Below are 27,795 nucleotides of genomic sequence, written 5' to 3'. Positions count from 1 at the left end.
CGTCACTCAGCATCGCCACTGTGTGGACTTTGGAGGCGTGTCGTATGTGTATCTACTTGCGTCAGTAGTTGACAGTTAATAACGGTCGTTTGAAAGCTGTCGCTTATCCGTCGTAAGAGGCGCTGTGTTTTCTGTCCAGATTGTGTGAGTGGAATTTGCAATGTTTACGATGTAAATTCTCAATTATTTATTCGCAAACAAAGTTGAAAAGTACAAAATATGGAAAATGTTCGAGAAGGAGTACAAAGTCTGCATGCTGATAAGGCTCCGGGACTTACTGTAAAAATATACAACTCCAATATGGCAGCAATCAGCGAGCAAAGTGAACCGTCGAATGCTGGAGATGCAGTTAAGGCTGAACGGCTGCCCGAGAGATCCGGAGAAATGACCGGGCAGGCTGCTGAGGTGAAACGGGACAAGCCCCCCTCTGGCCCGGAGTCTGTCGGCCCGATCTCGGAGTCCGGGGATGCGTCCAGTACTGTGGAAGAGAAAGGTAGAGTCACGCCATCCATTCCAACTGAATAATCCCCATACATTTGTTTGCTTTGTTTGTTTGCAAGAAAGCAGTTTCAAGTTCAACGGGCAGTTGTTTGATGGCATTCCACATATTAATTTTTATTTTATTATAAACAACCTACTATTTACGATTCAATTAATTGTTTTTTTTTTTGCAATGAACCATATTCGTCATGATTGGGCCGTTTTATGACAATGTTTGAATGATGATAAAATTGCTAGTCCAACCTTAAGATAATTTTAAACAGTTAAGGGTGGCCAAACCGATTATTATAAATAATAACTCTATACAAAAATAGTAAATAGCTCAGCTGGCTATGGCTGGGAATACCTGATTTATAGTGATTTTAGCCTTTTGTCAAGGCCTTCGTGGAGAGCTGCAATCCCAAGCGACTGAAATGGGAGACCACGCACGTGAGTGGCGAAGCAATGAGGGCCTTTTCCAACTTGTTTGCGGTTGGGTTGGGGTGATTTTCTAAATCTCAATATTTGCTACCAAACAAAAGCCCAAAGCCAAGGGTCGCAAAATTCCAAAGCAATCATTTTGTTCAGGCCTATTTGTTAATTTGCATATATATATTTTATAAGTAGGATTTGAAACTTTGCATGGCCTAGGTGGAAATGCGATATAGAAAGGTTTGCGGTAATACCATGTAATGACTATCTCTAATGAGTTGGGGTGGTTCTGAAAAAAAACCTGTTGGTTTCAACTCGACGTTTCGATCAGTAGGCACTGATCGTCTTCTGGAGAAATATAATTTGTTAATGAATGGATTGTATGCTGACCCACTGACCCCCTGTTGGTTCTGATTGGTTTGGAATTTTGCTACCCTTGTTGGGTAGCAAAAATCAAGATTATATTAAAGAAAAACATTTTAAACTGCAAACAAGTTGGAAAAGGCCCTCGCTCGTGGCTTGGCCACTTGGTCGCGTGGCTGGTCTCCTGTTCCAGTCGCTTAGGATAGCGACTCTCCAACAAGCCAAGAAGGCCTTGACAAAAGGCTAGCAAGGCTAGGTTGTAATGTGTGATCCGTGAATAGACCCTTCCCATGAAATATGTAAACTGCACATAGCGCGTGCGCACTAATATTTTGGTTGGCAAAATGAGGGAACATCGCGCTGTTTTGTACACAGCTAATGGGTTCGTGAGGCAGACGCGATTTCGCGTCTGCTTAGTGCACAACTCTATGGCGTTTGCTAACCAACAAGGTCTGTACGCATGCGTAAATGTTAGCTTATTTCATTGTAAGGGTCCATTAGATTGCAGGGGGCCCATATGTTCATGTATACTCAAGAATCGGTAAGAAATGTTCAATCCTATCAATTTTGTCTTGACTTCGACCAGCACAGCCACTGGGCTTGTGAAGTAATGTTTGGTAATTATCAAAGTACAAACTAAGCTTGGGCGATATCACGATATTATCGAATATCGCGATATTAATTTGGACACGATTTCGATATCGGATGGATTTGGTTTTAACCGAAATATCGATATATCGCGATATATTTGCTAGCTGAGACATCTTGCACCCCATAGGTTTGGAGTAAAACCAGAAGAATAGGTCATTACAACACCTCTCTTATGCTAGGACTGTCTCTTCTACAACTTTCACTGGGAGTTTTAAGACTGATGATGTCAAATTTAATTAATCGCAATTATATCGAATATCGCGATATATTGTTGGCGATATATCGTGAATAAAATAAATCGATATCGCCCAAGCTTAGTACAAAACTCTAAAAAAGTTGATAATTCATTACTCAGCATAGAAACTTGAAATCAGCTGCAAGCCATAATGCTTTTAAAATACACTGCTCAACCTTTTTTCTTTCTATCTCCCTCTGCCGCCGGGTTATGGCAATGTTGTTGGTTAGACTACGTAGCCGTGGCAAAATCCTTGGTTAAAGTAATTCCATGTAATTGGGCGAAAGCCAAAAAGGCTAGACACCTCCTTCCTGATACACAGCTGACCTTGAGGCCTAACTGTATGAATGCAAATTGCTCATTCATATATGTAAATCTTTATTGACCAGTCAGGTTTGACTTTGAATCAATCAATAAGCATTGATTTACTTTAAAGACAGTGGACACTATTGGTAATTGTCAAAGACAAACAAGCATAAAATAACAAACCTGTGAAAGCATAAAATAACAAACCTGTGAAAATTTAAGCTCAATCGGTCGTCGAAGTTGTGCGATAATAATGAAAGAAAAACACCCTCCGTCACACAAATATGTGTGCTTTCTGATGCTTGATTTCGTTCTCGAAATCAAATTCGTGGAAAATTACTGATTTCTCGAAAACTACATCACTTCAGAGGGAGCTGTTTCTCACAATGTTTTATACTATCAACCTCTCCCCATTACTGGTTATCAAGAAAAGTTTTATGATGATACTTATTTTGAGTAATTACCTAAGGTGTCCACTGCCTTTAATTTACATGTGTTGTCGTTGAACACCAAAAGATTTGTTGAGGTTTGTTGTTCTTGTGACTCTTGTTATTTAATACATTGGGTCATAGTACAAAGTGCAGATACTGGGCCCAATTTCAAAGAGCTGCTAAGCACAACAATTTTCTTAGCATGAAAGGTTTTCCTTGATAAAAACAGAATTACCAACCATATTTCCATGTGTTGCATTGTATTGCTTTCTACTGGTAGTCAGCTGTTGTTTGCTTATCCTGAAAATCATGTGAAAATTTGGTTGGTAATCATATTTTTATCAAGGAAGAAATTTCATGGTAATCAAATTGTTGTGCTTAACAGCTCTATGAAATTCAGCCCTGGTCTGTAACATCCACTACTCCATCAAGAAATCTTTGTTGTCCCCATTAATTTTGAGGTATTTTTTTCTTCTTATGACACTCTATCTAGAGCTTCACTTGTGGAGTTATTTTGGTGCCGAGTTGACGAGAGGCTACCTGCTTGAACATGATGAAGCACGCTACGCACTCAAGAGAGAACGAGTCTACACTTTCATACGCATTCCTAAAGAACTGGAGAAGGTAAAAAAAAAACATGTTTCAAAATGTAGGCCTAGCTGTTTACAATCGAGTACCTCTTGTTATTAGAAATAAACCAGTTTCTTATTTCACGACAGCTTAGGCTATAGGCCCCCTATATTATTATATCTGTTTTAAAAGATGGCGTACTGGTGATGCTGCGGCAACAAATGCAAAGGGTCGAGATCGCGAGGAGACACGCGCGCCATTGTGTGTAAGATGAACGTTGAATATGAAGTAGGCCTACAGGCCTTACAAAATGGCCACATGGGCGTATGCCAGGCCGCGTAGACCAGAGTCGTATATTGGGAGAGTTACGACAACTTGCGATTAGAAGCCATTTTGTTCCCCTGAAACGTATGGGCGAACACGGGGTGCCAGACTAGTCTGCCCGACTAGTCTGCCCATTGGGTTGTGCTCATAGAGTTATATATAAGAACTAGTGGGCGCACTGGGCTAAATACGCGCTCCGGCATGCGGGCAGGCAGCCATTTTCTAAGTTGACAAAACAGGCATCACACAGCGTGTGTTTGTGCGGCCATTTTGTTAGTTGAACAAAACAGCATCACGTAGCATTCATTAAACACAAACTCCAACTTGTGTTTCATATTCAACGCCCGTACAGAATGGCTCCTTGTGGAATGGCGCGCGTGTATCCTTGCGGTCCCATGGCGTTTGTGCACGAAGCATCACTCGTGCGGCACCTAGTTCTTATATTATATAACTATATGGTTGTGCTACATTTGAAGACAACATGGCATCCAGCAACCATGTGACCAAAGAACACTGGTCTCTCCATGTCGCAACTCTCTAAATACACAGCTCTGGCGTTTACTAGGCCAGTGCTCCCCCTAGTTCTTATACAAATCTAGATGCATTTAAACTGATTTGTTTGTACTCTATACAGATGATGACGTATGGCTTCTTCCTGTGCATGGATGCATTCTTATTTGTCTTCACCTTCCTCCCGTTGAGGGTCATCATTGCCTTATTCCGCCTCATCACACATCCTTGCATCATACAAAGGTCAGAGGTCATTTTTATCTTACACCAGTTGCTCAACAACCGGTTTTATGCTAACTATATGATGTCCATTTCATAGCGCTGCTTACCGTAAGCACACGTAACTTTGGCATGCTAACCTTCCAGTGCTTACAATGTAGATTACTGCACGCAAATGAATTACATCACAATGTAAAATCCATGGTGGCTGGCCGCTGAATTTTCTTGCTAACCTGTGACATATGCTTACACCTTAGCAAATTTTTCTGCTATGTAAGCACGAAACTTAGCTTACCGTTAAGCAGTGTAATGAAATTAGGCCCAATCTTTAGAAATTTTGGGTTTTCACTCGACACCATACGCCTCTCTTAATACTTATGCATGACGTCATAATTCCTACCCAAAATGAGGCTATATGCGCCTGTTCCCCATCACTTGCAGTGGCTGCGCCCATCGCCTCGTTTTGAGTAAGCATTGTGACGTATCTCATGCATAACTATTAAGAGAGGCGTATTGTGCGGTAAGCACTCTATACTCTGTGCCGACTGAGTCCTATAGTAAAAAATCCACCAGGCATACTTCCCTGGTGAGATTTGAACCCACAACCTTTCCATTTTAGAGCATTATAGAATGGTATAAAACATTGTGAGAAACGGCTCCCTCTGAAGTGCCATAGTTTTCGAGAAAGAAGTAATTTTCCACGAAATTAATTTTGAGACCTCAGCTTTAGAATTTGAGGTCTCGAAATCAAGCATCTGAAAGCACACAACTTTGTGTGACAAGGGTGTTTTTTTCTTTCATTATTAACTCGCAACTTCAACGACCAATTGAGCCCAAATTTTCACAGGTTTGTTTTGTATGCATATGTTGAGATGTACCAAGTGAGAGGACTGGTCTTTGACAATTACCAATGTGTCCAGTGCCTTTAAATTATGTGTATTAAAGATTCTACAGTTTGTTTTTACAATGTACTGCCTGATTAATTCTTAAAACAATTAACACATGAACCCTGACCTTTGAACCCTACAGAGGGAGGAGGTTGGAGCCAGCGCAGATCTGTGATATTCTCAAGGCGGTCATACTCATAGCCTGTACCTGGCTTCTGCAGTTTGTGGACGTGTCTATGCTGTACCATATAGTCAGAGGCCAGGCTGTCATCAAGCTGTACATCATCTACAATATGTTAGAGGTACTTTTAGCATACTAGTTTTGAATCCATGATAGTAATTTTATTTTTCCGCTTCTAAAAGAAATACATGTATGGTTACAACTGACCCGCCTGCCCCCGATTTCACGAAACTCATCGCAAGAAGCGACGCATCGTAGGGTTTGCGATGCGTCGCAGACCTATAAGACACGTCGCGGCTGCAATGAGTTCGCAACTTACGACGTGTAACTGGTCGCAACTTGCACTTGCGACGCGTCGCAGCGCTTCGTGAAATCGCGTTCTGCAAACTAAAGAGACTGGACCTTTAATAAACAGTTACATGTACGTAGTCAAATCAAAATACAAGATTCAAGTGGTCTATAAGAAGTTTATTAATTGTAATTTTCAATCCAATGATAACTTGAACAACATATTTGGGCTTTTGTCAATATTGTTAGCCTTTGATATACATGTTTTTAGTTAAGAGTACATTTTCGTATTTAAAATTAAAATGGTTGTATATATTTTATTACTCATTTTATTACTTGTTTTACAACCAGCACATCTGGAATGATTTTTTGTATTGTCTTGTGTAGTTGAAATGGCTGAACAAATTACTATAATAATGATACAGAAATTTGGCTATTGGCAATAATATAACAAGTACAAACTAGGTAGAGAAAGAATACACTAATATTTGCAATGGATACAATTACATTTACTAAACAATCAAAAGACACAACTGGCACCATAAAAAAAAAACAATGTGGAGTTGGCATAACTAAGGTTAGATAAAATGTACAGATTATTGTTAAGCTGAAAAATTTAGTATGTAAAACAACTACGGAACAAAAGATTGCCTAAACCGGGCGTGGTTTGTTTGTGGTACATGGAACCTGATGCCAGAACGGTTTTCAAAAAAAGCAGTTGAAGAAGGGATGGGTTGGATCTCTTAATGGCACTGGACACTATTGGTAATATTACTCAAAATAATTGTGAGCATAAAATTTTTTTGGGTAGCGAGCCCATTGTGGTGAGAAACGGCTCCCTCTAAAGTAACGTGGTTTTTTAGAAAAAGGTAACTTCTTACTTAAATATCATGAATTAAGTTAGTTTGGCAAAGACTAACTGCCAGAGCAGGACATGAACCTTTGAGCTCCAGATGAGTGTGTTGGAACTCTACTATTAACAAAACTTTGTAGCCATAATATTGTCGGCCTCCCTTTTTTGTCAGAATTTTTGTTTTTTTATTTATTTATTGCTTCGTTTCCCTGGGGAGACCTCTTAAATGCAAACATCTTTTTTTCAGAGGTGCCCAGTAACTACAAACGTTCATTCGTTAATTCAACGTTAATCAGCGAGTAGCAGGACAACTTTTTTGACTTTTTGTTTTTTTGTTTTTAGGTTGCGGATCGTTTGTTTTCCTCATTTGGTCAAGACATCCTAGACACACTCTTTTGGACGGCCACGGAGCCGAGGGACAAGAAACGAGAACATCTTGGCATCTTACCTCATCTACTCATGGCAGTCATCTATGTCTGTATCCTTCATACTACTTACAATACATGTATGGTTTAGAGGGTATATTAATTAGGCATAGCCTTTGTGACCCCATATCCGATGTTTTCCTCCTTTCTTCCAGAATCCGGTCTTTTCTTAAATGTTGCTACAGTTTCGGCATCACTACTACTGCTTGTGGAAAGAAATTCCAGCAGGGCCTAATTTTATAGGGCTGCTTTAGCAGGAAGTGTTGCTTAGAAATGCCAAGCTTAGCAAAAATGAGTGGGAAACCAGTCACAAATTGTACATGAAACATGGTATTTTGCCTGGTAACCTGCATCTGGTAAGCATTAATGTGCTTAGCTATTTTTGTGCTTTAGCAGCTCTATGAATCTTGGCTCAGACGGTTACTACTCTTTAAGTGAAGAAGTTCTTTCTGCATCGTATGTTTTTCTTCAGGGATGGCTTGAAGAGTTGAAGAGAGTGACCTCTTGTCGTGGTTAATAATAACAATAATAACCTATTTTTTATATATCGCTTTTCACACCCGGAGGCCTTAAATCACTCATTAAACCATCTCAGCTCCCCGGTGGTTGTGTCTGCTGTCCACCTTATGCGGCCTTTAAATATTTTGAAGGTCTCTATAAGGTCTCCTCTTTCTCTTCTCTTCTCCAGGGAATACGAATCTTAGAGCTTGCAGTCTTTCTCCATAAGAAAGCTTAAGGCTTTGACCAACTTGGTGGCCCTCTTTTGAACTTTGTCCAGGACATGCTTATCTTTTTCTAACCATGGGCACCATGATCTCATACAAGTACTTTTAGGGGTTAAAATGGTTTTGTGCTGAGTTCAGTCCTTCTAAATCTAACTGCGTCTTCTGTTTGATTCTGTTGGAGTGATGACTGCAATAGTCTTCTAACAAACTTGCTACCTCAGTGATTGTTTTTTGTCTTCCTTAATGCCGTTAGTCTTACATGCTATACTAGTTCTCTTCCAAGCCACAACGCTCAACGTAGCGTTCAATTCACACAGCAAGGCGCTACTCACCATCATGATGTCTAATAATGTAAGTGAATACCTAACTTTCATTTAATATTTCAAGTACACCAAGCATGTATGAATCGGTTTTAAAGGCAGTGGACACTATTGGTAATTACTCAAAAACAATTATTAGCATAAAACCTTACTTAGTAACGGTAATGGGGAGAGGTTGATAGTATAAAACGTTGTGAGAAACGGCTCCCTCTGAAGTAACGTAGTTTTCAAGGGAAGTAATTTTCCAAGAATTTGATTTCGAGACCTCAGAATTAGATTTTGAGGTCTCGAAATCAAGCATCTGAAAGCACACAACTTTGTGTGACCAGGGTGTTTTTTCTTTCATTATTATCTCGCAACTTCAACGACCAATTGAGCTCAAATATTCACAGGTTTGTTATTTTCTGCATATGTTGAGATACAGCAAATGAGAAGACTGGTCTTTGACAATTACCAATAGTGTCCAGTGTCTTTAAAGACCCACTGGAACAAAAACAGCAACAAGTGATTGTTGCTGAAATTCATTTGAAAATGTTTTCAATTAATAAGGAAATTGACTTTACATGAAATAAAACAGATTTTAATTGTGTAAAAAAAACAACCATTTTTGAAACCTGTTACGTCATCACTCATGATATGTCATTACTCATGTTACGTCATATGTGGGAGCTCCGTTTTGTATAGCCACTTTGTTGCAGCATGAAGGTATAACAAAGCGAATTCCTACACATTACGTCAAATTATTGGTGCACGCTGTCAACTGCATTAGTGTTACCGTTTCTAGTTTTTCAAGGTTGGGTTTTTTGCTTAATTTTTTTGTTGATGATTACAAAAAGTCTCAAATATCAAATTTACATTTAAATTATAAACACATTATAAACAACTTTAAATAGCATTCCTGGGAAAAGTAATTCGCTTAGGAGGATGTTTAAAATGATTTTACCTCGACTTCGTCTCGGTACAACTATAAAGAACCCGGCCTCAGCATATTTAAACAAGTATTTTAAAACCTCTTCACTGTATGAACAGTATATATTCCCTTATGAACATTTTTTTATCTTTCTTTGGGACAGTTTGTTGAGCTCAAGGGAAGTGTCTTCAAGAAGTTTGAGAAGTACAACTTGTACCAGATGTCTTGCAGTGGTAAGTGCATTAAGTTATCTTTCTCATTTAGTTAAATAAAAATCATTGACGATTAAATGAGAGGTCGTCTTTCAAAGTTTTTGGGTGACAAGTTAACCAAACCATACTTTGAGGGTAGACTTGTGGACATGTCGTTGATGGTCTGTCGCGGTGAGATGGTCAAGTCATGGTGGTGTCGTAATGGTTCAGGTTTCCGCGACCGAATACTGCTCTCGCGAGATCACTGCTCTCGCGCTAAGCTGCTGGCTGCCGACTACTCACAATACCTGCTTCTCCAAATGAGACTCGAGGGGGCCAGCAGTCCAGCGAGAATATCGCCAGTGTCACGGAGAGAGTCGGAGCGCTATCACAGCGACAGACATTTAACTACTTTGAAGCAAATCCTTTCTCAAAATGGTTTATCTTAGTAACAGCTGCGGTGCTTCTCACCGAGTTGGTTCCCCGATGCCAGCAGGGATAGGCCTTTGGCGGGATAGACTTATCCCCATACTTTTATTTGGGCACTGGCCTGGTGACCTGTCTTTTTTTCTTTGTCTTTTTCTTCCTCTCTGTGCTTTTTAACATGTGTTCTGCGCCTTTGATCATTTTGTATGTAAGGGGCGCAGTATAAATTTTAAATATTATTATTATTATTTGTCATGAACTTTGGAGTAGCGGTACTTACCAAAGTATGATTCTATCTGTACCACACTGAATTATCATCCTGCATTTTTCTTGAACTCCTACCTAGACATAAGGGAGAGGTATCACTACATGGTGCTTCTGTTTTGTGTGGTGCTTCGTAACATGACAGAGTTCAACTGGAATATTGGTGAGTCCAAAACCTGTTATTTTTTCCCCAAACGTTTCGTGAATTACTCAGTCCAGTCATGACACTTATGCCCTTGAGCAAGGCACCAAACCGTAATTGCTTCATAAAAAGTTGGGAAGGTAGTGCACTCTGCTCTACCAACCAGGCTCCCCTAGTGGATAATACCCATGCCTACATCCTTATGGACTGTACTATTAAGGGGGTAGCCCTTTTTCAGCCCCACCCATAGCTGGCAATGTGCCCCTAGTGACCGTTGATTTGAATCAATAGCCCCGGTGTTCCTGGTTGTGGCTGCGTAATGCGCCGTAGCACCTTGTAAACCCTTACAAGGTGCTAAATAATTGGGTCTCAGAATTCATCACTGCAATTGTACCTATCTTTCTGAAAGTTTGTATATACTCAGCGCCTTGAGTACCTTGTTTGGTAGATACGTGCGCTATATAAGACTTCGATATTATTATTATTATTAAATCAGTTTATTGTAGCCTGCACCTTGAAAAAAAAACAAAAAAACCCAAATATGTGTGACATCAGTGTAAGGGCTCAATACACCCTGTGTTATTTTCACTGATAACCTGTTTCAGTTCAACAAAACTCTTTCTCTACTTTTAAAGACACTGCACACTATTGGTAATTGTCAAAGACTAGTCTTCTCAGTTGGTGTATCTCAGCATATGCAAAAATAACAAACCTGTTAAAATTTGAACTCAATTGTTCGTCAAAGTTGCGAGATAATAATGAAAGAAAAAATACCCTGTTCACATGAAGTTGTGTGCTTTCAGACGCTTAAATTCGAGACCTCAAAATCCAATTCTGAGGTCTTGAAATCAGATTCGTGGAAAATTACTTTTTTCTTGAAAACTACGTTACTTCAGAGGGAGCCGCTTCTCACAATGTTTTATACTATCAACCTCTCCCCATTACTCGTCACCAAGTAATAGGATTTTATGCTAATAATTATTTTGAGCAATTACCAATAGTGTCCACTGCCTTTAATCAATCAATAGGCCCAGTGATGAAACTTGACTTTGATTTAATAGTTCTTGATTTTGTTTGTTGATTTTATTTTGCTTGTCGATAGATCATTTTTGGGAGTTGATTCCTGACCTTTTTTCGGTGCTCGTAGCAGAGATCCTCGTGGACTGGGTCAAGCACGCTTTCATCACAAAGTTCAATTCCATCCCAGCAGAGGTAAACTTTTGCAACTGTTGCTCTTTTTTATTGTTAAGATCAGGACTGTTTACAAAAAATAAACTTGCACCCCCCCTAGCCTTGCTCAAGGCAGTCGAATTATTCACTCCGAAAAAAAAACGCCGCTGTATAAAAACCCACCCGTATTCACTGTGCGTAACATCGCACGACACGATGTCCCCGTACACTATGGACTTGCTTAGTTGCAGTGTTACGGCATAATTTTTAGATTTATAGGACTCTGGAGAGTGGCTCAGTTGGTCTTTAAACTGTGGTGTATTCTTTTGCAAATTGGTGTCATGTCTGACTTTGTCTTTATCTCTTATGTTTATATTCCTAAGGTGTACACAGAATACAGAGCAAGCTTGGCTTATGACATGGTGACAAGCAGAATGAAAACTGTGAGTATATCTCATAGAGTTATAAATGTATAAGAACTAGAGGGCGCACTGGTGATGCTGCTTGCACAAACGCGACGGGACCGCAAAGAGACACGGGCGCCATTCTGTACACGCGTTGAATATGAAGTACACGTTGGCATTTGTGTTTAAAGAACGCTGACGCGATGCTGTTTTTTTGTCAACTTACAAAATGGCCGCACAAACACACGCTGTGCGATGCCTGTTTTGTCAACTTAGAAAATGGCCGCCTGCGCGCATGCCGGGTCGCGTATATGGGCCATTGCGCCCTCTAGTTCTTAACTATAAAACTGTGAGTATATCTCCTGGTTATAAACCACAAGGCTTACCTAAACTTCAGAAAAAATTGTATTGGTTCTGCCCCCATTCAAGACTGGCTTTTCTAATCAGTGTGTATATTATTTCCTGGTTTATTTCTTGATGTTTAATATTAAAAAGTCACATTCCCTCAAGGTGATCCCCTTTGGTGCCACTTCACAGGTATTAATCCTCTGAGTTGCTTTGATGGAAATATCATCTAAACAAACAAACAAACAATCACGAAAACAAGACGCTCTGAGGAAGGTTATAAAGGAACGCGAAAGAACACGATGAAGACGACTCGTTAACATGTCCCTCTTGTTATTATTATTTGCTTCAGGCTTTCTCCGACCACTCCGATGTGGTTTCTCGTAGAATGGGGTTTATTCCATTGCCTCTAGCCTGCCTAGTGTATCGCATCGTCGGCCAGTCCTTCAAGATTCATGGTACTACTGGAATGGTCCTCATCTTCCTTCTCTATCTTTGGTAAGTACCTAGCAACCAACATCTTCAACAGTGAGTTCATTCTTGTCAAATTAGTTTTGTACTTCAGCTTACCGTAGTTTAATAATAATAATAATAGTATCAAAGTCTTATATAGCGCACGTATCTACCAAACAAGGTACTCAAGGCGCTGAATATATACAAACATTTAGAAAGATAGGTTATTGCAGTGATGAATTCTGAGACCCAAATATGTAGCACCTTATACGGGTTTACAAGGTGCTACGGCGCATACAGCAGCCACAGCCAGGAACACCGGGGAGAACCCCTTCTCATTTCGATAAGTGCACTGGGTTCTTTTACATGTATTACACAACACATGGGACCAATGGCTTTTTGTCTCAACCGAAGGACAAAGCAATGGTTAAGTGTCTTGCTTAAGGACACAAGTGTCACGGCTGGGGATTCGAACCCACACTCTGCTGATCAGTAATACCAGAGTTTGAATTTGGTGCTCTTAACTGCTCGTCCATGACACTACTCTTAGGTCGCTACTCTTGTTGATGTAGGGCAATTGAAGTAACTGCTTTCTTTTTGGTTTTCTTTTGGTATAGTTTAACAGCCTTCAAAGTCCTGAACAGTATTCTATTGCTGGGTAAAGCCCGCCAGTACGTCAACGAAGCCAACATGGCTGACATCTTACCACAACCAAAGAAACCTCAAACCCCACCGCCACGACAACAACCGCAGCAGCAGCAGCAGCAGCAGCAGCAACCTCCGCCATCTTCACCACCACCTCAACAGGAATCACCTGCGACATCATCGTCAACAGCGGCAGCTGAGCCCTCTCATAAGGCTCCTAAGGTTCCCTCGCCGATCAACTCGCAGACTCTGCTGGTGTCGGATAGCAGTGTCAATCTCCTTGCCAGTGGTCCTGATGTTGGTCCGCTCTCCCCGATGGAAACGAGTCAGTCGCTGAGTAAGGGCAGCGCCGCGAAAAATGCGCCCGATCGGAAGAGGACGCTGTCTGAGATCGACAGGTATACACTGTGTAGCAATCGCATCGTCTAAGACACAGGGACCTTTCTTTTGCAACATCGGGACCCAATTTCATCAAGGGTTTTGTTTTTGTTTTTTTGCTTGGCACAAAGTTTCTTGCTTAGCGATGAACTCAGTCAACAGCAACTTGCCAACATGTTTTTTTTTGTGTGAAGTAACTTTATGAAATTGGGTCCAGTTTTAGTGATTATTGGAACTGTATGGACAGCCATTGGTCATGAAAATGTATACGAAAATAACTTGTAAGTCACTAACAGTATATATTTGGTTTGCAGTAATGCCACGTGTGTATCTACTTGTTAGGTAGATCGTGTTTTTTTTAGAAATCGTCTTCCTTTATATTCTACTATCACGGTGTAGATTTTTTGGAATCCGGAGACTTTCCTACTACTGCAAAGTCTCCTGACGCTTGCTAGAACAAGCTAGTCGAAACGTTGAGACTAATTTGAAAGAGCTCACTCCGTGAAATTAATAACAAAAATAATCATAATAATAATAATTAGGGCGTGCTATATCGGCTGTGAAATCAATAATGAGAAGTCCCATCGATGCAATAAACCAAAGTAGTAGTCCCGGCCAATTTTCTACCTTCCGCCTAGGTAGTTAAAAAGCAGGACAGTTCTTTTTAGAACAGAAGTTTCCCGAATTTTGAAAATATACTCTGCGGTAGTAGAGAAGTCTCTAGAATTCTACCCTTGCTCAAGGCAGTCGAATTGTTCACTCCGAAAAAAGGCCGCCGCTGTATAAAAACCCACCCGTATTCACTGTGCGAACATCGCACGACACGATGCTCCCATACACTATCGGCATGCGTCGGCCGTGAGGCCGACAGCCTTGTAGGGTCTGTGTTGAAGCCACTGACCTCATTACTATAATAAGCGAAGAGTTCCCACGGTCAGCTCATTACCATAATGCCTGCGAAAGACGATACATGTTTACATCACACACCACCACCACGGACGTTCAGCGAGCATGATAGAGTCCAAAGGTCGTGATAAGGGAAGTGCGTAATTGGACGTCAAAATGAATAATTCATTTGCCTCACATCCTGTGTTGTCTGATAGGTCTGACGAAAGATATACATATTCATGGGCTGCATACTAGCATATTCGAGAGCCCCCCCATTTTTTTCCACTAGTGGAATTTTTTTTCATGAAACACATTAAACCCGGGAGTTACAGACCCGACAAGGCTGTCAGCCTGGCGGCCTCCGCATGCGGTTAGTGGTACGAGTGCAGATGACTTGTGTGCACAGTAGTCGTACGATGTGACAGTGTGTACGTGTATATGGGTGGGTCATGCGGTGTGATTGCACGCACCATGCACAGGGTATACGGGTGGGTTTACAGCGGCGTCTTTTCGGAGCGAATAATGCGACTGCCTTGAGCAAGGCTACTAGAATTCTAATAAATCTACTCTGTGGTAGAGTATAAAAGCAAGACAAGTTCTCAATAGATCATAATCTACCCAGCAAGTAGATGTACATGGTGTTACCAAAAACCAAATTTACATTGATACCTCACCATGTAATGCCTCAAATCCCATATCACTAACAGTAACGTTCTAACACAAAATACTGTAAAGACAGAAATTTCTCAGACAAAGTTTTTTTTAAAGGACCAAGATTTTTTACTGTCAGCTGTCCATGCAGATCAATTTCTTTTTACATCAAAAGAAAGGTCAGTGGTTTTTTTTTAAAGATGATTTTAATCCAAAGAGTAAAACTTGTCTCCTAAAAGTAAATTTTACAATTGTCTCTAAGAACTAAATTGTACGATACTTTATTGGTGTCCTTATTATTACTGGTCATAAAGTCCAAACATCAAAGTGAAATTTTAAGGAAGGTTCATGATGGAGGCACAGGTTGGCAATTGCCTCCTTGTTGTTCCCTTGCCTTGGTGATGGTGATATTGGCAAAAAGAAGCGAGGTGCGATGCCATGCGTTTGATAGGACAGGGGATGTACTGACGTGGTAGGCTTCATTATGCAATCAAGCAATACTCATGACCGTCCTCAAGAACTACTGAATGACTGAGTAGATATTTGGAAAGATATTTGAAAAAATAAACTTCCAAGAAGATTGTTCGTACTTGAAATAATTTTTCATGCCAAATTTTGATAATTAGAAATATTATTCTTTCTGTGTTTTCCTCTGTAAACTGAAATTGACTGACCCGTTGGTTAAGACATCTGCTAAAAAGTGCAGGGGTCAGGGGTTCAAACCCCACCTGAGTAGTAGAGACCCTTTGCGCAACGCGCAGCAGGCATGTCTCCTGTCCGCCATTTCGGTTGTCAAAACGTGCACAAAAGGATTGGACTCCCTCAAAAAGGCAGAAATGGTAGATGCGCAATGTTCTTAGGTGCGTTAACCCGTGTACCATCCTTTTGTGCACGTTTTTGAGACCCAAATGGAGGACAGCAGAAGGCGCAGGCGAGTGCGCTGCCCGTTTTGCAGTGGATATACATTGTACATTGTATACCTGCAGGACTCGGGGTCCTTAGTATATAGTGTATATCACATCAAATCATGGAGGAATGTAGAGAAGGAGCTCGAACAAAGGGACTTCAAAAGTCGAACCTGCGGTACCGCGGTCGTTTAACGACACCTCGTAATCACCCACATACCTTATACAGACAATGGGCAACCTGGCGTATGTGAGTTTGCGCGTGCGCACTAGGTTCATCACTCAACTATGGTGTCATATGTCGTATGGATATAATACAGAAAAAACAACTTTTTTGAGACCTGATAAAAATTGTGTACACTTGTGCCCACCAATTCGAAAAACACAATTGAATACAACCACTCTTGTGTGCTAATACAAAAATTTTGAATCGCCGCTAGTGACCGGAAAGTCACAAAAAATGTAAAAATATGCCATGATGTTTCCATGAAACACCACAAACGGCAAATGAAAACGTGTATATTCACAATTCTTGTCTCCAATGATTCAACTTTACACGAAGGCAACGGCGCAGTCTGGCGGTACCACACCTTCTGTACAAAGAGATCTTATCCTGCTCGTTAATCGGCCGTCCAGCTGGAGGTCTCCGATCTTTTTCCACTGGTCAAACAGGGGAATTGTCAGGGTATTCTTTTGTTACTCTGCGGTTTTGCGGGTCATTCAAGCTCCTTCTCTTCCTTCCTCCATGATCAAATATACTTTATATCAGAATATACATGTATACCAGTGTTAAGTATCAAGTTTAGTACCTTTGCTGTTTAATCATTAAGTGTTTGATCCATGACAGGACAAAAAAAAAACACAAACAAAAAATCCTTGCTTGATCATGAAAGTTTAAGAAAAGAAAAGCGTTTATCTTAAAATGAGACTGCCGACTTTTGTGAGCAAAGAGTCTTTTCTTTTTGTATTAAAATCAACAAAATAAAATAGTTTTTCTTGATTGATGCTACGCATGATAAAATGTGAATCTGTGAAACGGTACTTGTAAAATAAATTATGATTTTAATTTATCAAATTTCCAGCAGAGTTTTTCTATAATATAATTAATTGTGTTTTTTTAGGATCATACTTAAGTGCAAAGAAAAACATTTTGTAAATATTAACAAATTATGTGGTCAGGATGCGATGTATTTTTTTTTTTCAGTGGGTAGTAAACTGCCTTTGTCATATTTTTTTTGTGACTGAAATCTATTTCTGCTTTTGTATCAAGTGCAGCTTTTGTAATTTTAATAGATGGAACTGCCTCTAGCTACCGAACAATCCCAGTGGTCTACTTGGTAAGACACTGCTCTAGAATTACATGGGTCCTGGGTTCGAATCCCTTCCGAATAATATGCCTGTAAACAAAAAATTCACAGAGCTCTGGAAAGTACTGAGATATACAGTGCTAACACACATCGGTTTTTATGGGTAAAACCAAACTTAAAATTTTGTAATGTTGACAAGCTGCTGCCACTGGTATGCTTAGGCCCCGTTCGTACTTTGCAAATGCAAATACGAAGCGAAATTTAACGTTACAGGGCTTTTTGCAGCAAATGTACTTCAGGAGTTGAGCACAAGTCAACTGTTGTGAATAACTCATTGTGAATTTGTGGCGTCAAAATTCATTTCGCACTTGCAGAAAGTATGAACCCGACTTTATATGTGTACTCTCTTTAAATATAACTTTGGTAGAGTAATTGTACTATTTTGAAAGGAGGGGCTATTAAGAGATGCTCTCTTTATGTGTCTGCCTTTAAAGACACTGGACACTATTGGTAATTGCCAAAGACTAGCCTTCACAGTTGGTGTATCTCAACATATGCATAAAATAACCAACCTGTGAAAATTTGAGCTCAATCGGTCATCGAACTTGCGAGATAGTAATGAAAAAAAAAAACACCCTTGTGACATGAAGTTGTGTGCGTTTAGATAGTTAATTTCGAGATCTCAAGTTCAAAATCTTGAGGTCTCAAAATCAAATGCATGGAAAAGTACTTCTTTCTCGAAAACTATGGCACTTCAGAGGGAGCCGTTTCTCACATTGTTTTTTTACCATCCACTTCTCCCCATTTCTCGTCACCAAGAAACGTTTCATGCTAATAATTATTTTGAGTAATTACCAATAGTGTCCACTGCCTTTAAGGTGTTAATTTTTACTTCGCTCATAAACATGAGCCATTTTGTTTTTTGTTTTTCCTCTTGATTTACTTCTGAATCCCTTTTGGTCTTTGGTTTTTGGTTTTGAGTATTTTTGCAGAGATTTGCTGTTCACTATCATGCTTTGATGGAATTAAGTTTGAAAAAATGGCATGTTGTGGAAGCTTAGGGGTTGCCTCGGATTTCTAACTGTTTATATTATAGAACTGGGAGATCATCTTTCAAACTGTTGATTATATTTCATGTAATGAAGACTGAAATGGAAGTAGGAATAAATGTTGGTAGGTACATGTGTTCCAATGACAAGGGCCCATTTTCATAGAGCTGCTTTTTAAGCACAAAAAGTAGAGCTGCAATGGAAAAATGCTTACCAGAATAAGGTCACCAGCCATTATTACTTATTCTAATAAGTTTATGCTAAGCAGAAAACAGTTAAACAATATAAACTGCTTAATCAACTCCTCAAACTTGGACTTGAGTTCAAGTCTCTCAATAAGCCTTTTTGGGGTATGGCTGACTGACTCCTTGCACGTGCGTCACAAGTGGCAACTGATGCCACGCTCACCATGTTGGTGGTCAACGTGTAAACGACGCGTCACCTAAAATGCACACTTCAATGAATTACACACGTTCTATTTCTCAAACCTTATAGTGTTGTAGTATTGTGTCCGCCATATCTCAAAAAGGCTTATGCATGGGAGTGAGAGTTGCAAATAAATATGAAATCTTGTGCTACCTATAAAGTACCGATGGACATCCCCCACCTCAAAAAAGTGATAATGTCTCTTTGATATGTTTTATCAGATAATATTTTAAACAAGTTAGTTTTTTGTTTTTAAGAAAAGATTCTTATGGAAAATGTCTTTGTTTTATTAAATATAGCGCCATGTGCCCAATTTCAAAAGAGCTGCAAAAACACAAAAAGTAGCTTGGCACAAAACAATTATGCTTACCAGAGTAAGGTCACCAACCAAACTACCATGACACATGTACAAATTGTGACTTTTATCCTGCTAATTTCTGCTAAGCAGACAATTGTCAAGCAATATTTTCATAGGGTGCTTGTGTGTCACCCAACTTTCATTGATACAAGAGGCTTTAAAAGTTTGTACATTTTAAGTTGCCAACATTTATGTTCGAATTGATTGTTGATGGTTGTCTTTAAAAAAAAATGGCTCTTGATTTTGGGATGATCCATTTCATCATGGAAATGTTCACAATTTGAATTCTGCTTTGCTGTATGATGATTATGCTGTATGAAGATGGTCAGAGCACACTGATCGACTCTTTTCAGAGCCACCACTACTCTCAAAGGATTTGGGTACTTTTTATAACACAAAACACAATGTCCACAGGTTTACATTAAACTTAAACCTTTTGAAGATAATGTTAGTAGAAAGCGTACCTTAAAATATTAGTTGTTGAGGTGCTGTAGTTTTTGAGAAATGAATAAAACAATGTCATGAAAATACGTTTTTACATACTAAAAATTTTGTTGTCTCATGATCACTGAGACGAAAATTATTTTCATGACATTGTTTTTCTCATTTCTCACAAACTACAGCACCTCAGCACGTAATATTTTCAGGGAAGCTTTCTACTATCATCGACTTCAAACTGTGTAAGTTTAGTGTAAATCTGTGCACATTGTGTTGTTTGTCCTACAAAAAGTACATAGACCCTTTATGGAAGAGATTTTTGGACATGTTTCACCGAAAACATACTTACTAAGTATTTCCCACATTCTCCAGAAGACAGTCACAGCACACTGACCAAAACATTGAGCAGTATTAATCGGCTCTTCTCAGAGTCGAGCAGTATAAATCGGGTTTTCTCAGAGCCACTGTTTCTCTTTTTGACGTGGTGTCACCGCAAACCTTACTTACTTATGTATGCATTTTACAAACAATGTGCAAGAGGTGTTTACAAACCCCTGAACTCTAATGCCAAATTTGTCTCAATGTTAACCCTCCCACTACTCCGTAACATTTGACAGAGAGTTGACCATCAGCCAAAACCACCCAACTGCATAGGTTTTGAAATTGCCTGTTTATGTAACAGGTGTTAACGGGTGTAAAGCAGTTAACGCTTGCAGTACAGTGATTTGAGGTTAACTATGTCTTTAAGACAATCTCCCATTTTGTGTAGTGGTTTTTTGTTTACAAGATTCATGTGTTTTGAGCAGACTGATGACAAAAACAATAAAATATGAAACAAAATGAAAACTCTTTTTTAATGACTGAACTTTAGTCTGGACACCCTTGGTTTGAATGAATATTGTTATGAAATCCCCCTTTAACCATGGCCCAATTTTATACAGCTGCTTACACAGAAAATATTGCTTAACAGTTGTCAGCTAAACGGAAATGAAAGATATCAGTCACAAATTGTACATATGGTAGTTTAGCTGGTAACCTATTTCTGGTAAGCATTATTTTGTTATGCTTAGTTACTTTTTGTGCTAAGGCAGCTACATTAAATTGGGCATGAGTTTAGCCTCCTGCCCTGTGACGTGGACTTTAATCCATGGCCCAATTTCATAGAGCTGCCTTAAACACAAAAAGTAAATAAGCACAATAAAAATATGCTGCCAGAATAAGGTTACCAGCCAAAATAGCATTCCATATTTACCACTGTAACTGGTATCCTGCTTACTTTTGCTTAGCAGAACATTTCTAAGCAATGTTTGCATCTCTATGAAATTGGGCCCAGGGTCTAGTGCTGCTTAAGTGCAAAAAGTACTATCTAAACACAACAAAATTATGCCTACCAGAATAAGGTTACCAATGATAGCCAAAATAGCATTTCACATGTTCCATTTTTAACTAGTATTCTGTTTATTTTTGCTTAGCACTAATCTTTTAAGCAATTTATATTGCCTAACACATTTCTGCTAGGCATCATTTAGCAGGAAACCAGTCACAGAGTATACAAAATTGTATTTTGCTGGTGATTTATTTCTGCTAACCAACACTTGTTTTGTGCTTAGCTAATTGTTGTGCACTTTTTGTATGACAAAAAACACAATGTCCACAGATTTACACTAAACTTTGAAGATACTGGTAGTAGAAAGCTTCCCTGAAAATATTACTTGCTTAGCTCCTTTAGTGCTTGAGAAAGGAGTAAAACAATGTCATGAAAATAATTTTAATGTATAAAAACGTATTTTCATGACATTGTTTTACTCATTTCTAAAAAACTACAGCACCTCAGCAACTAACATTTTAAGGTGCGCTTTCTACTGCCATTATCTTCAAATGGTGTAAGTTTTATGTAAATCTGTGGACATTGTGTTTTGTGTTACAAAAAGTACCCAAATCCTTTAAGCAACTCTTTGAAATTGGGTCCAGGTCAGTGACATGTGGAGATGTCATGAGAACAAATTTATTTCTTTGATTGATAATCAAACTTAATGCCAATGCACATTGAACCATCTCATGCAAGCTACATTCTTCTGGTAACAGTCCCACTGACTGGGTGTAATCCCCTTTGTTAAGTTACATCATTCACTTGGTGCTTGGCCCAGTTGTGAACAAAGTCTCTTTATTCAGCAACATTTCTTGAGTTCCTTAGTTTTACAGTCCAGAGAAAGCTTGGCTATTTGGGTGAGTTGGCTTTTGGGGTGTGGCCAGGTAACAACATGTGTGTGCAGGGCTGAAGCTAGGCTCAACACATTAGTTGGATGGGAGTCATTCTTGCATGCTGGTGCCAAAACAGAGTAAGTTACTCTGAACTATTTTGAGAGATTTTGCTTCTCAAGTTGTTATTTCATACCCAGTTATTTTGCCTACATTTTAGTCTGCACCAGCCACATAAGGACTCTACAAATAGGTTTGCCTCTTTACATTAATCAACCATTTAGTATCGGCCACCATTGTTTTGTTCATATGGGTCTTTCCTCCACCTGTAATTAGGTATTTTTGTAGTTTATTTTTGATAGTTGTTTATTTTGGCTAGAAGTGAAATCTTGGTTCATTGTTTTGATTAAAATTTATGCTCCCCAACTGTGCTACATTAGCAGTAGAATTCAGGAATGAACTGAACATTTGCTGTACAAAAATTAACAGACCATATATTTGAAATGTGACATTATTGCACGTTTTTGGATTTTGACATTGCACTTACAGGGCATCAAACACAGTGACATTTTACACTGTTTTACCATGGTTTTACGAAAGGTTTGAATTTTTTTTTTATTTTTTATAAGGAATCTGCCTATTGACCCATTTCACCTGACGTCATCATCAAAAAAATCTTGAATGCGCCATACTGGTGGGCAATTTCACTGCACGTTTTCATATATATCTATGATGTGCGTTATGCAGTGAAAGTGCACGTTTTAGGCGACGCGGCATTAAAGGCAGTGGACACTATTGGTAATTGCTCAAAATAATTATTAGCATAAAACCTTTCTTGGTGACTAGTAATGGGGAGAGGTTGATGGTATAAAACTTTGTGAGAAACGGCTCCCTCTGAAGTGCCGTAGTTTTCGAGAAAGAAGTAACTTTCCACTAATTTGATTTCGAGACCTCAGATTTAGAACTTGAGGTCTCGAAATCAACCATCTAAACGCACACAACTTTGTGTGACAAGGGTGTTTTTGTCTTTCATTAATATCTCACAACTTCGATGACCGATTGAACTCAAATTTTCACAGGTTTATTATTTTATGCACATGTTGAGATACACCAACTGTGAAGACTAGTCCTTGACAATAACCAATAGTGTCCACTGCCTTTAATACACGTAAACCTAACTTAATTGCCCACCAACATGGTGAGCGTGGATCAGTTGCCGCGTGTGACGCGCGTGCAAGGGGTCAATTGGGATAATAAAAAAAACTGAATTTGACCTTGGAGCCCCCCACTTTAAAGAACCCAGTATCATGAGGCGATCGCCCTGGTTTTTCTTGCAAATCGGTCCTTGTGTTTAAGAAAACTTTGTAACCCCTGGAAAAGGCACTTCAGAAGAACCCAAAAGTGTAAATAGGTCTGCTCAATACTTTAAGGTTGTTGGCAGTTTGTACATGTATGTATTTCATAAAATTGCGCAAATTGCATATTTTGGAGCTCCTGGTAAATGGAGTTTAATGATCAAGAGTGGTCTCCAAGGTAATTGTTGGCAAAAAGATAGATTAATTTTTCAAGAAAAAAAACATTTACGTGTGTATTTTGATATTTATTTTTCCATCAAGCATTTTTAACTTAACAACCTTTTGATTATTACGAGTATCAAATTGCAATTAACGACCCTTTAACACTGAGCTGACATATGTACACATGCACAGTGTCCCCTTGGTCAAGTAGATAGACTGCAGGACTCTCAGTCACAAGTTTTGGGTTTAAATCCGGCCAAGATGACTGCTGATTTTCACACATGCCTATAATAAGTAAATTGTCTTCTACATGTAGTTACTGAATTACAATTTATTTGTTTTTGTGTGATTCATAATAAAAGACATTAAATGAATGTTTGTTTGAGAGAGATTGGCTAATGCCAGGTGGGGTTCATATCCCCCCTTGTGGGAGCTGTGGCCAAGTTCCCTTATTGGAAAGATCATCAAGACAAATACCCCCCCCCCCCCATAAAAAAACACTCTAAAATACATGGGGTAGTCTTTTAGCAGGTTGGTTAAGTGCGTTCCTTCCCTGCTTTTCACCTCTGTGGACCCTGCTTCGAACCTCGGACGAGAGCCTTGCAAGTGGATTGGGGTTTTCCCCAGGGAGGATTTTCCTCCATTATCTAAAATCAAACATTTCCTCATCATCCTATTAATTTTTTCATTAGCTTGCACAGTTCGATGTTTTATGAAAATAACCTGTTTTTATTTTGGAAAATCAGATCTATTATTGTTTTGATGTAAAAAAGTTGCAAGTGTGCACTTTGAACGGCCTACATGTAGCTAGTTTTACACTTAAAGCTGATATCTGACTACACATTTTCTTAGAATGCAGGCTAAAACAAACCTACAAAGCACCACCAGATGGCAAACACAAAACCACAGACTTAACAAGACACAACTTACAATCATTTCATAATTTATTTTACTATGGGAGGTACAAGAGAACAAGCTTCTAGGAACTTGTACAATTCATACTAAAAACTCATAGACAAGCATAAAATATTTCACTTCAACTATTTCTCTTTTTTTTCTCCAATAAACTTTAAGTATTGCAACCAATTATTTAGTTCAATTTATTTCACAGTTAGTCAGTGGAGGTAATATGAAATTCCTAATTTGTTATGTTAAGAATAACAAATTGTTTTAATAGTTTGTTATTCTTAAAGGAACACGTTAGTCTATAAAAAGCGTTGGTAACCGTTTTTTATAAAATGCATATGGTTGGAAAGATGTTTTAAAAGTAGAATACAATGATCCACACACATTTGCCTCGAAATTGCGTGGTTTTCCTTTTACTGTGCGAACTAACACGGTCGGCCATTTATGGGAGTCAAAAATTTGACTCCCATAAATGGCCGACCGTGTTAGTCGACGAGGTAAAAAGAAAACTTATAACCAACGGTTACAAACGCTTTTCAAAGACCAACTCGACTGATCCAAGGCAACGTATTCCTTTAACAGATAGGTAGATAAAATAGATTATACAAATCGTGTACTACATGTACATCTTTTTGGCTACGATACATGTACATCAGACGTTTTGGGAAGAGTACAGTTTTTAAATTTGCATCAGGGATGAAGAATATTCATTTTGGTTTTTACCCATATACACCGATGTGAAAAAAATAAAAAAATCGAACCAACGACCCTTGCAATTCTAGAGCAGTGTCAACCCAACTGGTAACACACAACGGTGTTTTGGGGTAAAACCCAAATGAATAATATATTTATACAATATTTTCAAGGTCCCACAATTTGCACAGTCAGTCTTCAGTTTTCTTTAAGAGTTGGCACATAAACTAGGAGAAAAAGTGTGAGGCTTAGAGATGTCTTTATGGCTTGACAAAGTACCTTTTTAATAATAAATACATATTAATTATATTTTATTTATTTATTTGATCATTTGTATCACACTCGATACAAAAAAAATCGCACACAAGCAAATGGGCATCCCAAAGTAATTCAATACTTGGTTGAAACTCATGTATAAATACAAGTTAAAGGGATGGATTTCACAAAGAGTTAAGACTAATCTTATCTCGAGTTAGGACAAGTTACTCGTCCTAACTTACTGTAGGACTAGCCGTAAGTTTTAAATATCTCCTAGGACTAGTCCTAAGCTAGGACTAGTCCTAAGCTAGGACTAGTCCTAAGTTAGGACTAGGACTAGTCCTAAGTTAGGACTAGTCCCGAGTTCTTTTTGAAATCGCCCCAGGGCAGCCTAAGGAAAGCGCATATTTTTCTGGAAAATTTTCTAAAAAGTATTATTTAAAATATTTACTACTGCCTCAACACTATCTTCGAAATACACTACAACTCTCACTGCATCTTTTCACTCATTGATTGAAGACTTTTTAAGAAAGTGACAGCAGCACGGAGACTGGTATTGGACTCTCTGTCATACTGATAAGGAAATTCTAAGGGTTTTTTTTTCTCTCAAACAAAATCCCAGGACAAAAATCCCTTATGACTATGGAAGTGCAGCGTAATGTAAAAGGTTTTGGGTACTTTTTGTAAGAAAACCACAAAACACAATGTCAACAACTATTTTTGTGACATTGTTTTACTAATTACTCAAAAACTATAGCACCTCAGCTAGTAATATTTTCAGGGAAGCTTTCTACCATCATTATCTTCAAAACTGTGTAAGTTTGATGTAAATCTGTGGACACCTGTTTTGTGTTGCAAAAAGTACCCAAACCCTTCAATACACATGTGTGTACATACCATCTGCACTTCCAGCTCGTGATCACCTAGGGTCCATTCAGAATAGTCAATGTTTAAAATTTTAGATTTGAAAATTGATATTCAGATTTGTTTAAAACATGTGTAAATATATTAACAAACAAAAAAAGAAGAAATTTCCAGCTGGCCAAGATCATCAATTTAAATAATAACTTAACTACAAAGTTGTTTGTTAGCCTGAAAGTTGTTTGTTTCAGACAGGAAAAGCCATTGAAAACTACTGATACTTGATACCTTTGATCTAAAATGTCTGGTTCATTTGAGGCATAAATTTGTTCTTTGTGTATAGGTTACAGTTTGAAGCCATTCAATATGAATGATGGGTGTGTGGGACAAATAAAAAAAAACATTGACTATTCTGAAGGGCCCCTTACCTACAGGCCCCAATATCATAGAGCTGCTTAGCGGCCGATTTTGTGCTTCGAAAAGTCTTGCTAAATACTGCATGAAAAATAAATGACGTCACAATGCAAATCCATGGTGAACGCACAATTATGGCCACCCAATTTTTCTGCTAACCTGTGATATACGCTTGCACCTAACGCAATTTTTTCTGTGACAGCAAGCACAAAAAATTTGCTTACCGTTAAGCAGCGCCATGAAATTGGGCCCAGGATAGTGACTATTTTGCCCACAACAAATCATCCATGCTCCTTATTCTTTACAGCCATGCAACATTGTTGTTACTGTAGCTTGGCAGCTTCACCTGTAGATGTGATATCTCCGTCCGTTATTCCACTAGAGATTTTCCCGTCATTTCCTTCGGGATTGGATGACCCATGAGGTCAAGTACTGTTGGTGCCACATCCGGCAGTGCTGCATTGTGGGAGATGTTCTTCTTGAACTTGCGATTCCCGCCGTGCAAGCAGAAGGGAACTGGACAGTGAGAGAATACGGGGGCAAAAACGTGAGTGATAAGAGTAGTTGCAAAAGACAAGTCGTTGCATTTATAACGTTGTGTTAAAGCCATTATACACTTTCGGTAAACAGTATTGTCCAAGTCCCACACTTCGTGTATCACAACTTAAATATAAAATAACAAACCTGTGAAAATTTAGGCTCAATCAGTCAACGGAGTCGGGAGAAAATAACGGGGAAAACCCACCCTTGTTTCCGCGCGTTTCGCCGTGTTATGACATGTGTTTACTATAAATCCGTAATTTTCGCTATCGAGAATTGATATTGTTTTAATGTTTTCTCACAAAGTAAAGCATTTCATGGAATAATGTTTCAAGAGAAGTCTTTCACCATTACCTTCTGTAAACCCTGTAAATTATTTGTAAATCTGTGAACTTTTTTTTCTTTTTCTGTACCGAAAGTGTATAATGGCTTTAAGAGTTCTACCATGAGGTGTCATGGCTGCAGTGGTTAATTTAAAGTCATCAGAGTTTGGGTTCGAAACCCGGTCATAACACTTGTGTCCTTGAGCAAAGTGAAGATTATTCCAAATCAATGACGCGGCTACACTGAAAGCGTTTTGACCTAGAACATGTAGAACATTGTTTGTTTGCTCAGGGAACATTATTAAAGGCACTGGACACTATTGGTAATTACTCAAAATAATTGCTAGCATAATAACTTACTTTGTAACAAGCAATGGAGAGCTGTTGAAAGTTTTAAACATTGTGAGAAATGGCTCCCTCTGAAGTAACATAGTTTTCGAGAAAGAAGTAATAATCCACTAAAATATTTGAATTTCATTTCAAGATCCCGAAATCAAGCATGTAAAAGCACACAACTTCGTGTATACAAGGGTG

The 27,795-nt window shown here is 38.9% G+C and overlaps 3 protein-coding genes across 3 annotated transcripts in view; 2 read left to right on the top strand and 1 right to left on the bottom strand.

The window, feature by feature from the left end:
• Positions 1 to 149: 149 nt before the first annotated feature.
• LOC139940708 (transmembrane anterior posterior transformation protein 1 homolog) lies at positions 150 to 21,207 on the top strand. The gene is made up of 12 exons (XM_071937074.1): positions 150 to 493; positions 3,392 to 3,522; positions 4,427 to 4,545; positions 5,551 to 5,710; positions 7,073 to 7,208; positions 8,134 to 8,231; positions 9,274 to 9,343; positions 10,074 to 10,154; positions 11,236 to 11,345; positions 11,687 to 11,746; positions 12,405 to 12,550; positions 13,123 to 21,207. The coding sequence occupies exons 1-12, from the start codon at positions 220 to 222 to the stop codon at positions 13,577 to 13,579; spliced, it is 1,842 nt and encodes a 613-aa protein (XP_071793175.1). The 5' UTR covers positions 150 to 219; the 3' UTR covers positions 13,580 to 21,207.
• Positions 21,208 to 22,884: 1,677 nt separating this feature from the next.
• Positions 22,885 to 27,795, bottom strand: part of LOC139940373 (2,3-bisphosphoglycerate-independent phosphoglycerate mutase-like) — a 37,007-nt gene continuing 32,096 nt past the window's right edge. Inside the window, exon 11 of the mRNA XM_071936592.1 lies at positions 22,885 to 26,914. Within this exon, the coding sequence (XP_071792693.1) occupies positions 26,769 to 26,914 (146 nt within the window). The 3' untranslated portion in view covers positions 22,885 to 26,768. The remainder of the gene's footprint in view (positions 26,915 to 27,795) is intronic.
• LOC139940372 (TATA box-binding protein-associated factor RNA polymerase I subunit B-like) overlaps positions 26,856 to 27,795 on the top strand; it is a 50,732-nt gene continuing 49,792 nt past the window's right edge. The window contains exon 1 of the mRNA XM_071936590.1: positions 26,856 to 26,945. The gene's annotated coding sequence lies outside the window, so the exon portion shown is untranslated. The remainder of the gene's footprint in view (positions 26,946 to 27,795) is intronic.

Source organism: Asterias amurensis, chromosome 8, assembly GCF_032118995.1.
Source record: "Asterias amurensis chromosome 8, ASM3211899v1".
NCBI classification, from domain to species: domain Eukaryota; kingdom Metazoa; phylum Echinodermata; class Asteroidea; order Forcipulatida; family Asteriidae; genus Asterias; species Asterias amurensis.
Note: the sequence above shows the minus strand (reverse complement) of the source record. Positions and strands in the feature narration are given on the sequence as shown.